At 38.0% G+C, this 12,445-nt stretch overlaps 1 protein-coding gene across 2 annotated transcripts; it reads right to left on the bottom strand.

The window, feature by feature from the left end:
- Positions 1–5,861: 5,861 nt before the first annotated feature.
- Positions 5,862–11,991, bottom strand: rx1 (retinal homeobox gene 1). Of its 2 annotated transcripts, none has more exons than XM_046857859.1 (4): positions 11,614–11,991; positions 10,718–11,008; positions 8,318–8,568; positions 5,862–8,227 (listed from the first exon to the last, which is right to left on the bottom strand). In XM_046857859.1, exons 2-4 carry the CDS (start codon positions 10,992–10,994, stop codon positions 7,784–7,786), a joined length of 972 nt encoding a protein of 323 aa, XP_046713815.1. In that variant the 5' UTR covers positions 10,995–11,008; positions 11,614–11,991; the 3' UTR covers positions 5,862–7,783. The 2 variants fall into 2 exon arrangements, with proteins under 2 accessions (XP_046713815.1, XP_046713816.1); XM_046857860.1 differs by having other exon boundaries at positions 5,862–8,215.
- Positions 11,992–12,445: the final 454 nt, after the last annotated feature.

The raw sequence follows: 12,445 nt of genomic DNA, 5'->3' as shown, positions 1-12,445 counted from the left end.
CACATTTATACAGAATTTCTGGTGTAAAAAGTATGATGAAATGAATAAATTAATGAAATAAATATATTTAAGAACACAGAGTCTGGGTGGGATTTCTTTAAGCTTGAATAACTGTCAAAATAATCATCTAATTCCCTATAATATTTTTAGAAGGTACCTGCTTCTCTTGAAGGCGTGATTAAACAGGATAATAACAGAGGACAAGAACAGGAGACTGATGTGGTGCTGTATAACAGAGAAAATATTATCGGTACGTCAAACGCGATAAACAGACAGACACAAATAAAAATAGAAAGATAGACAGAACACAGTTCTGTGTGTATCAAAGTATATATATATATATATATATATATATATATATATATATATATATATATATATATATATAAAACGTAAGCAATTTTGCACAACAGATGGAATGAAGGAAGAAGAATATTTTTTTATCTGTTGATACACAAGCTGATTTTTCCCATGCTTTTTTTTGGTGCCAGTGCGGCTGAACGCATGCCTGCCCTCCTGCCTGTGCGTCCACTGGACAGTGGCAATGGGGTCCTGGCCTCATTCCTAATCCTCACCATGAACTCATCCTGGCCTGCAGAAAAGGGCACTAATTGGGGGATTTTCTTCTTCATTAAGCCAGACAGGCATCTTCTCCTCCTTCTGAATCCATTACTACTTCCTCATCTAGTTGTGGAATATTTCACCCACAGCACAGCAGAGTACAAACATCCTCCACTCAAGCAGAAATAGAGATACTCATGTTTTAAACGACTCTGGTAAAAGTTCTGACTACACTTTTTCCACTCAGGTTAAAGTGAAGAAATTTGGGCTCTGACATACTTAAGTAAAAAGTGACCACTGTTTTTGTTCTCTAATAAATGTATCCAGGCTAAACATCCACAACACAACAGAGAAAAGATGATGATGATGATCAGGTGGTCAGGAATGTTTCTGTTCTCAGTCATGTTTACATCACTGACTCCCTCTGTCTCATCCACGTTACATCCAGACATCATGTTCCTTTCTGCATGCTCGGTGTTATCTTCGTAAACTATCCTACGTCTGTGGTGCATGATAGTCATCAGATGATGCACCAGTGGTAGATTCTATACTGGATTATATTTCAGGACATAATGACCTACTGTGTTTACAATACAACATACTAAGAAAATGTATGCATTTATCATCAGCACCTTTTCCTTGTCCTAGTACTGGTTCTGGTCCTCATGCAGACTTAAGATTCATCTGGAGACCTGGATTTGTGAGGAGGTTGCAATGCTTCATTCAACCAATATACAGCTCTATATACACTATATGGACGAAATTATTGGGACACTTGACCTTTTCTGCTTTATATGGTTCTTCTTTAAACTGTAAGCATAAAGCTGGAAGCACGCAATTGTTGCCGGTGTCCAGAGTGACGTACAAAACTGCTTTGAGTCTCCAGCAATGAATAAATCTACACTGGTACGCAAGATTACAAACTTAAGATAAATCAGACTACAACTCTTGATTTTTAGCGTAAGTTTAAGTGTTTCAGGAAGAGGTAGGTCTTCAGTCGTCGCTTGAAGATAGCCAGGGACTCCGCTGTTCGGGCATCTAGGGGAAGTTTGTTCCACCACCTCGGTGCCAGAACAGAGAAGAGCCATGAAGTATAGTTACCTCTTCACCTGAGAGAAGGAGGTACCAGTCGAGCAGTGCTGGAGGATCTCAGACAGCGTGGTGCAGTGCGAGGTGTGATGAGGTCTCTGAGGTAAAATGGTGCTGGTCCATTTTTGGCCTTGTAGGCAAGCCTCAATGTTTTGAACCTGATACATGCAGCTACTGGAAGCCAGTGAAGGGAGCGCAGCAGTGGGGTGGTGTGGGAGAACTTGGAAAGAATAAACACAAGTCCTGCATCTGCGTATTGGATTATTTGCAGTGGACAAATATCGTTCAGAGGAAGACCTGCCAACAGAGAGTTGCAGTAGTCCAGTGCAGTAGTCCAGTCTCGAAATTTAATTGAACTTGGAAACCCAAACTTATTTCAGCATGACAATGCCCCTGTGCACTAAGCGAGCCCCCTGAAGATCTGGTTCACATGGTTTGGAGAGGAAGATCTGGCTAATAGTTATAGAACTCTGATTTCAACTGAACAATTGAAACACTGACTGCACCCCAGGCCTCCTTAACTCACTTACATCAGTACCTGACTTTTCTAACACAATTGTAGCTGAATAAGCACAAATCTCCACAAGCACGCTACAAAATCAGAAGAGTGGAAGGAATTATAAGAGCAAATTGGAAATAAATGTAGAATGCGACGCTCAAAAAGCACATGCCATACTTATGACCAGGTGTCCGCAAACTTTTGGCAATATAGTGTAATAATTTGATGCTTTCATTTGGCATATCCCAGCTTATTAGAAAGCTTGGGTTTCAAAGATCCTCCTTGAAGGCCCACAGTGGCTGCTTGGCAGTGCAGGGGCTTGAACTAATAACTAACAATTAGTAGCTGAACAAAAAAAAGATTTTGGGCTCATTGTAATAGATATTAGTCAGTGTTTGACTCATTAATATTAATCTATTAATAGATTGAGTTGATTAAGTAAAGAGTCTTGTGATAAAAATGATAATAGGAACATTATAGCCATAATAAATGATAGTACTTTGGATAATTAACCACATTTGAAGGCAAATACCTTTGTACTTTCACTCAAGTGAAAGTTTAAAGGGACACTTTTACTTTTACTGGAGTCACATTTTATCTAGTGTATCTCTCTACTTAACTTGAGTAACCCAGTGCCTTAACTGTTCTCCTACTTCCTGCATTTAGCCAGAGCGACTTATCTCGTTTATACAGCTGAGCAGTTGAGGGTGTAGGTCTTGTTCAAGAGCACAGCAGTGGCAGCATGGTGTTCAGAATTTAAGAATGTCTTAACTTGTTAAACAAATGAGGCAAAAATGATAAGACTGTATACATAAAGTAATTGGACGCTTGACGTTCCCAGCCATATGTGGTTCTTCACCAAACTCTTGGCACAAACTCAGAGAGCATGCAATTGTATATGAGTCTTCAGGTACATGTAGTATGAAATTTTCCCTTCACTTGACCTAGGAGACCCAAATCTGTTCCAGCATGACAATACCCCTGTGCACAAAGCCAGCTTCATGAACATATACTTTACATCGTTGAAGTGGAAGATCTCCAGCTAAAGACCTCTGACCTCAACCCTATTTAACATGATGAATGTGAACACTGACTGCATCCCAGGACACACTTTACTGACACCATTGTAGATAAATGAGCACAAATCTCCACAAGATCTTGTGGAACATCCTCCCAGAAAAGTGGAGGTTATTATAACAGCTAATGGGGAATAATCTTAAGTGTGGAATTGGAAAATAAACTAAAAATAAAGTTCCAGTAGTGTGAAGTGTGGCATTCGGAGGTTTGGCCAGCTCCAGTCACGTCCCACCTCATGAAGATTATGGACCTTTAAAGAAATAGATGCGGAACTCGCAAACTTACTGTACCACCCAGAGATGTACCAGTGCCAGCGGGACCTCTTTGAGTGTTTAAAGGCTCTGGCATGAAGAAGCTGGTGTTGGATCTGTGATAAAATGTTGAGCTATTTTATAACCACAATGACTGTAGAAGACTGTACTTATAATCTTACACTCCAGTGCTCATGTTAGTTCTCACTCTCCAGTGTTCTGTATTGTTTAAAGATTTATGATTACACTCTTGATGTCACCCAAATGAGGATGGTTCCACTTTTGAGTCCGGTTCCTCTCAAGGTTTCTTCGTCATGACATCTAAAGGAAGGCTTGCTCATCAGGGATAAATGCACATCATTCACCTTGACTGTTGATTTCTTTAAAGCTGCTTTGAGACAATGTCTGTTGTGAAAAGCGCTATAGAAATAAACTTGACTTGACTTGACTTGTGTGACTCCAACTTTGTCCAACAATTTGGGAAAGAACCACATATGGCTGGAGAAGTCAGTTGACCCAGTACTTTTGTCAATGTAGTGTATAGTGTTTTACGCAGCACAATTCAGATAACAGTCATGATGCAACTAAAAAAAAAAAAATTCTTTTTAAATTTTTAATGCATTTTTTTTCTATCAAATTCTCCAGACGAATATTGGTCCCAGATGGTAGTGGTGAGACATCACTGTGGTGTCCCATCTGTCTGCGTTCACCACACACATTGTAAGTGTGCCTACAACAGGACCAAAGAGAGCAGAACATGTGTTAATGCACTAATGCCCAGAGAATTAGGGTGCACAGGAGCCCCATCGCACCCACCCGGCGAGACCTGATTGATTGGAGCTTCATCTTCCTAACGGGCTGGCGGTCTGCCATCAGTCAGGAGACACAGAGGCGGGGGGGAGGGGAGCACAAAAGATGAAAACGAAGAGGAAAGACATGGACATGCAAGAGGACAAATATAAGATAAACTATTAGAAATATAAATAGTTTTATTATGTGTATATACAGTATATATATATATATATATATATATATATATATATATATATATATATATATATGTTAGAAATATTAAGATTCAGTTCAAAGTTAACAATGTGATGCATTGATTTAAAAAAGTGTGCATCGGATACAAAAGTCTACATCAGATATAACATTTGTAACGCGATGCATCATTTGTAACATATTTACATTGATAAAAAACGATTCATTAATATTTAACTATAAGTAGATAAGCTACACTTTTATTATTTGAAAGTGACTAATAATCTGTGACCAATATTTGATATGTAGATCGATTTCCTCGCTAAACGGTTTCTCGAGCGCATTCTCTCAGCACCACCGCTGCTACGTGAATATGACGCATCACGACACGGAGACCGAGGCGTGTCCTGAGAGTCACCTAGAATACAGATTAACATGGCAGAGGTAGAGCTGCATCTTCCTGGAGACAGGAAAAGAACGTCTCATTTTATTTAATCTTTTTATCCGATTTGCACTACAAAGTCCTGTTTGTGAATCGAATCGAAATCCGATCACAATAGTATCGCAGAATTGTATTGAATTGCATCGAAAGCTGCTTTACCTGCATCTTGAATAAATTGTTGGCTATGCATTGAGATTTTATTTATATAATGAATCATTGATTTTCTTTGGAATTCTTGTGAGGAGAAAGTTAAACAATAAAAGGAAAAAAAAGATTATGTTTAAAAAACAATTTTAATGACAGTAAGCTGCAATGATTGTGCAGTTGTAAACAGATTTAAACATTAAATCACATATTGTTATTATTTCAAACAGTCTCAGGGCAGAATTCATTTTACATCATCCTTTGGAGCTTGCCATATATAAATCATATATAAAGCTTGCTATATGTAGTATATATAGTAAATACGTATATAAAATATGACAAAGGTGTAAAAATAAAAATGGCTGCCATGTATGTGTTTGACATATGTTGCAGGTTTTTATTATTGTAACGTGTGTATTGTAGAACAATTTTAGGACACAATTATGTGTTATTTTGTTATTACTTGAATAAACCAGTTAGAAAGCCTAGTAACAGCTGTATTATTAGATGTGTGGAATGTCACCGAGTTAATGTAATAGTACTCTGGTTTAGAGAACTTGCAAAAAATGCTTTCTGAATATCTCATTCAACATTTAGTTTCAATTTGCACTAGATTTTGTGGAGATTTGTGGAGGTTCATTCAGCCACAAGGGTGTTAGTAAAGTCAGGTACTGATGTAGGTGAGGTATGGAGACCTGGAGTGCAGTTAGTTCATCCCAAAGGTTATCAATGGGGTTGAGGGTCAGAGCTCTATAGCAGGAGATCTTCCACTCCAACCCATGTAAAGTATATCTTCATGGAGCTGGATTTGTGCACATGGGCATCTTCATGCTGGAACAGGTTTGGGTTTCCTAGTTCGAGTAATTTCATTCTACCACATCCAGAGACATCCTATACAAATCGTGTGCCTCTGACAGAACCACATATGGCTGTAAAATCCCAATACTTTAGTCCATATTGTGCTCTATGTCTGTTGTGTATTTAACAAAATGCTCAATAAACAAATAAGGCAGGAAAAAAACACATCAGTGTTTTTCAGGGGCGAAATCGCTATTATTTGTTTGTTTTTTAGAGTTTTTATTATTTTATTAAAACAAAGAAAATGAGTTTGGATTGTGTAAACTGAACAAGTACATGACGAGATCATTACTGAGGGAGTGACCTGCCAACAGGTCTTCTCTTTTAATGAGCACTGAAGCGTAATGGCCTCTTTTTTTCCCAGAGACGCCGTGTCTCTGCGCTGCTCGTTATGCCTCGGACAATCTGTCCTCACATGTCCTCACATGCTGTGCTCATGGACAATGAAGACCTGATTTGACCAGTGGTGTGGGCAGTTTTATGTTCTTTGTGTTTGTGTGTGTGTGTGTGTGTGTGTGTGTGTGTCTCTCTCTCTCTCTTTCTGAAGGACACTCGTCAGCACTGGGAATTAAGAATGAATCACCTATAAGTAAGTTAAGTGGGTGTTAAGAGGTGCTGGTAAACCGGGACACTCTGGAAATCAGACCTTACATTAGACATGTCCATATTCTGAAACCGAGAAATAATTCCTTTCTGTGTAATAAATATTAAATCCCGCCATTTTCCACTTCGACTCAGTATATTTTAAATGAGATTTGGCCCGAGAGAATGACGGCGTTTCTGGATCATGTTCACGCATACCTTCTTCTTTGCATGATAGAGATTTAACACTTTTTTTGGGGATCACATGTCAAACTGTGTACATAGAAAAAGATTTCTGGAGGTGTTTATAAGCCCATGCAGTGATTTTCATTACAGAATCATGTTTTTATATATATATATATACTTGACTGTATTTATTTTAATTGTTTTTACCAGATCTACACTTTAAGCAACATAGTATAAGAAAACTTGTCAACCAATTAGAAAGTATTTTTTGTAGCTGAAATTAGTTTAGAAATGTTCAATTTGTATCACCATATTAGCTTTTCTTAAGTAAAATTGCCGCAAAAAGACGGCTATATACATATACATGTAATTTCACAATCTATAATCGTTTTGGTCCTTTTTTTAAAATAAAACACTTGATCAGTGTTATTATTATTATTATTATTATTATGCTTTATAGAGTTAAACCGGGACACAATAGCTGTGCTAGCAAAGCATTATTCAGATTTTTTTTTAATCAGTTTTCAGGACATTGTGATTTTTATGAATGAAGGTGAAAATGCAAACTGGATATAAGGTGCTAATGTGCTATTTCATAAATTTTCTTACAAAATTAGTCACATTGATTACATTGATTTGAATGTTTGTTGAGTGGTTTATAGATCTGACAAGGGGAACAAAATGTCCTCATTAAAGAGAAAGAAATAAGTAAGCAATTGGGCATGAATAGGAAATAATATGGCAATATAATACCAATATGTCCATTATAAGTTCCAGCCGTATGGGAAGCTTTATAGTTCTTGTTTTTGATGACAAAATATATAGCTGAAGACGCCATCTTATGGCAGATTGAAATATAAATAAACACATTACCCAGATTCTTCTCGGTTGAGGGAGGAGCCTATTTAAAGCTTACAATAACTCTTGGGTCGGCTTCCGAAAAATTAGACACGGAAACACGATAACTGCGTCCTGTATAGTTGTAATTCCACAAATTCTTAGGTCCATCATTTCAGTGAAAGCTTAACGAGCTCGTTGTTTTGCCAATTATCCTTCTTCAGTTTTATCCATTTATTTTAAGTTGTAATACAAAACATATCACCTTGTCTGTCACATGGGTTGCCATGTTTTGTCCATGGACTGAATATGTTCCTTGGCTTTCATCCTCAGAGCTGCGATGCTGAAGCTGCGTTGATCAACATCCTCCAGGGGGAATTTATCAGTAAACACTGAATGGCACTGATACGGAGGGGGTGCCATGGGCTGCACACTTTGGTTCATGACCTGAGGGGGGTTCAGGAAACCGTTGCTCTGATATCCGGCTTGCAGGCCCTGTGCAGGCCCCATAAGGTCTGGAATAGCATGCATTGGTGTAGTGTTGGTCAGAGGAGATGCAAGCCAGGGGTCCAGGGGCAGCGAGTTGCTCATGGGGTTCATGCCAGTGTGCATTGGTGGTCTGCTGAAGGAGAGCATGGGTGAGTCATGAAGCTTTACGGCACTGGCGTCCATCTTCTCCTGGCGTCTCCATTTGGCGCGGCGGTTCTGGAACCACACCTAAATTACAACATTTAGGTCTTAAAGCAAGTCTACTTCTGGACTCTATAAGATGTATATCTAATGGATCCATTTTAAGGCTATCCATACCTGTACTCGAACTTCAGGGAGGTTGACCTTGATGGCAAGCTCCTCACGGCTGTACACATCGGGGTAGTGAGACTTCTCGAAGGCGCGCTCCAGCTCATGGAGTTGGTATGTGGTGAAGGTTGTGCGGTTTCGCCGGTGCTTCTTTTTCGGTTGCTCATCGTCCGTATGCTCAGGAGATTTCCTGTCGCTTTCAGACGATTTCCACACATCTCCTCGCTCAGACTCACACGTGTCAGAAAACGTTTCGGATACTACAGAGTCAAACATACATAAAGTTTTGTTTTCTCGTTATCACGACTAATTTTCTTGTGATCTCAACATAACAAACATTGTTACCTCGTGATCAGTATTGAATGTATTTTGCATAAGAGCATGTTCTACAGGCAGCATCGTGAATAATATCCATTACCATTTGTGGCAGCGTCCACGTATTATGCTCCATGCTCTAGAACATTCCTCGTGATCAGAATTGAATTTTTATGTGTATTTGGCAAAAGAACATGCTCTAGAAGCAGCATCATGGACAAAACCCATAACCATTCGCCTGCTGCCACAAATGCTTATGGTTATTATCCATGATGCTGCCTAACAAATATGTCCTTACACTGAGGTAACTTCTTCACATTCTAATCTAAGAAGTAACAGATGTATCCTGCAAATTTTATTAACGTAGACATGTCCAAGGAAATACTTGTCTTTAAGGATCCCTAAAACAAATCACATTTATAATCATGCTGATTTAAAGATTAAAAATAACTACTTGTGGGCCCAAATATTGAGTTGTTCAAAATGCATTGAAATTTGATAGTTATTATAATTTAACAGTATTCACCAATCAGGCATAACATTATGGGAGGTGAAGTTAATAACACTGATTATTCCTTCATCATGGCACCTGTTAGTGGATTGATATATTTATTAGGTAGCAAGTGAACATTTTGTCCTCATAGTTAATGTCAGAAGCGGGAAAAATGGGTTTGCAGTGGTCAGTGTCTATCAAAAGTGCTCCAAAGAAGGAACAGTGATGAACCGGCGACAGGGTCGTGTGCGGCCGGGTCTCAGTGATGCACGTGTGGAGCGAAGGCTGAGCCGTGTGGTCTGATCCAACAGACGAGCTGCTGATGTAGTTGATGCTGTTAATGCTCGATGGGTCATGACTGTTTTAGCAGCAAAAGGGGACCACCACAATATTAGGCAGGTGGTCATAATGTTATGCAAATGTATGATTTTACGTCTGTCAGATTCTGTGATCTTGATGTGAGTAGCAAGCATCCAGTGAATTAAACTCCTACACCATGTGTATGATTTTGACATGAAATTGTAGGACAAATACAAGTGTTAAGAAGGACATTAATTATAGATCCATTTGGAACCATTGATCCTGTGGGATCAATAAAATATTCTGATTCTAATTCTGGTTCTTTTATTCTGTTTTTTTTATTTATTTTTTATTAATACTACATTCAAATGTCCCTCATTTTCTGGTTGCATTCTACTAAAGACGCTGAGAAACTATTGTGCATGGGCATTAAGCCATTTATGTAAACAAATCTTGTGGTTTTGCACACTAAGTTGGGTGATGACGCTGTAGATAGTGTTACTGCAGAGCCCACATACAATCCTTAGCTCGATTTAACATGCCCCAGTATCCGACTGGGTTTTCTCTGGGTTCTCTGTTTTTTTCCCGCCTCGAAAACATTTCTGTATGCGAATTGGCTAGAATACATTCCCTCTAGGTGTGAGCATGACTGTGCTTGGTGGCATGCAAGAACTGGTTGTTCCATCCAGGGTGTATTAATAGAATAGAATAGCCTTTATTTGTCACATATACATGACAGCACAGTGAAATTCTTTTCTTCACATATCCCAGCTTGTCTGGAAGCTGTGTTCAGAGTGGAGGGTCAGCCATGATACGGCGCCTCTGGAGCACAAGGGTTAAGGACCTTGCTCAAGGGCTAACAAGCATTAGCTTGGCGATACCAGGGCTTGAACCCCTAACCTTCTGATCAGTAACTCAGCGTCTTAACCACTAAGCTACCAATACTATTACTATTATAATTATTATTATATCATTGTTATATTGTAAACTATCTTCTTACAAGCTTTATATATGTTATTGGTAATAATTTTACTACTTTCACTTAATATGTCACTTCTCATCGTTGATGGATCAACTCACAACATCTCATCGCACCAGGGTTCAGTTAGACAGCAGTAACACGCCGTGTCACTCTGAATCAAGGATAGTCAGAAGTTAGACTGCTGTTCTTTAACTTTGAGTCAAATGAACTCAATAATCAATTCTACTGCACACTATAAAGTAATCCCAGCTACCCTCTGTCTTTGGCACAAACTGTTCTTTGTTCAACAAATTACCAGGGGTGCAAGAATGTTACTCACCGTGAATCTCTGAGTTGTCTCTCGGGGATACAGAGCCATATAAGTGCATGATGTGATCTCGCTCTCCTGCTATCCCTGGACTTTGCAAGGTAACTTCAACAGGTACAGCGTTAACTCCTGGATTGAGCAAGGGGTCCTTCGTGAAGCCCAGGATCACGTCAATGCTGTGAACATGGGTCCCAACTGAATTCACTGCTCCTTTTACCATCTCGTGGAAGTTGCCTGGTGAGGGGCAGCTGTCGTCCACCATGTTCACGGCATCTAGTGATAAATGCATTCGAATGCTGGGTTCTGAAAAAAATATAAAACAAATTTGTAAAAGGTGGACCAGGGTGGATTTCAACTCTGAAATGTCTATTTCGAAAATGTATTATTATTATTATTATTATTATTATTATTATTATTATTATTATTATTTTTAATAATAATAATAATAATAATAATAATAATGAAGTAATTAGTTATTATTATTATTAATAATAATAATAATAATAATAATAATAATAATAATAATAATAATAATAATGAAGTAATTAGTTATTATTATTATTAATAATAATAATAATAACGCTAATAATATTAATAACTAACTAATTAATTAATTAAATCAATTAAAAAACATTAGTTCAAGCATGAATTAAAATGGATCATTTAATAAATCATTTATAATTATTCATATTTTAATATTGTAATAATAAACAATGATAATTTTATACCTAATAACAAATAATAATTTTTTAATACATTATTGAATAAAATAATATTTTATAATTAAAAAGTCAATGACATCTGATATAACAAATAACCTACATGTTAACATTTTTATTTATATTGTATATAAATATTAAGGGCCACTTGTGCGGTTTGAAACGCAGCCGTCTCAAGGGTCGTCTTACCTGAGGCTGGGGGGGGGGTGGCTCCCGGAACGCACGCAGTTTTCCTGATCAGGCGTTTATCCTGTTTCACTGGATGAAATTTGAGGCTTACAAGAAAGGGCTTTTAGTTAGCCATTAAACATTATATGTACCATTTTATTAAGTTTTGAAAAACAACACTTCTGTCAGCCCCCCCTCCACTGGTGAGAATAGTCCCCGTGTCCTCTGTGAAGAGCGACGTCCCGAGTGTTTCCGAGAAAAGCCGAAGTTAGAAAGAACGCTTACGGTATTTCCAGTGGGACAGATTTCAACTAATATATTTATATATACATATAAAAAATAATAAAAACTCTGTCAAACAAGTATCTATCTAAAATAAGAGTCTGTATAAATTCACCATTTACCACATTAAAAGATAGTTTTGGCCTCCCTGCGATCGCTTTTCTACTGGTGAAAAAAAAACCACTGAAGGGTATCAGCCAATCAGGTTGAGGAAAGGCTTTGTGTGGGCGTGGTTTAGAGAAGCCACCCCAGATGGATGTGAACACAATGTGAATGTGCATTTGTGTGGTTTCTCTTTCACACAGAACAATAAAAAATGAACCCATTCCAAAGGAGATAATAATAGGCACTCATTAATTAGCATATATTCTCTTGTATAATGGACTGACAGCCGATGTATTGTCGAGTAATTGTCTATAACATGTCTGTGCACTCTATGACAGAGGAAAACCAGACTAATGAAGCTGTATTGGACAGAACTTTTGTTTCAGAGACAAAAAAAGAAAAGATTTTTGCAAATCCCTCAATCGTGAGAACTTTCTATGCAGTGAGTTATTGACTAAAAAAGTGA

Source organism: Silurus meridionalis, chromosome 9, assembly GCF_014805685.1.
Source record: "Silurus meridionalis isolate SWU-2019-XX chromosome 9, ASM1480568v1, whole genome shotgun sequence".
NCBI lineage: Eukaryota > Metazoa > Chordata > Actinopteri > Siluriformes > Siluridae > Silurus > Silurus meridionalis.
This window is presented reverse-complemented; position numbering and strand designations above follow the sequence as displayed.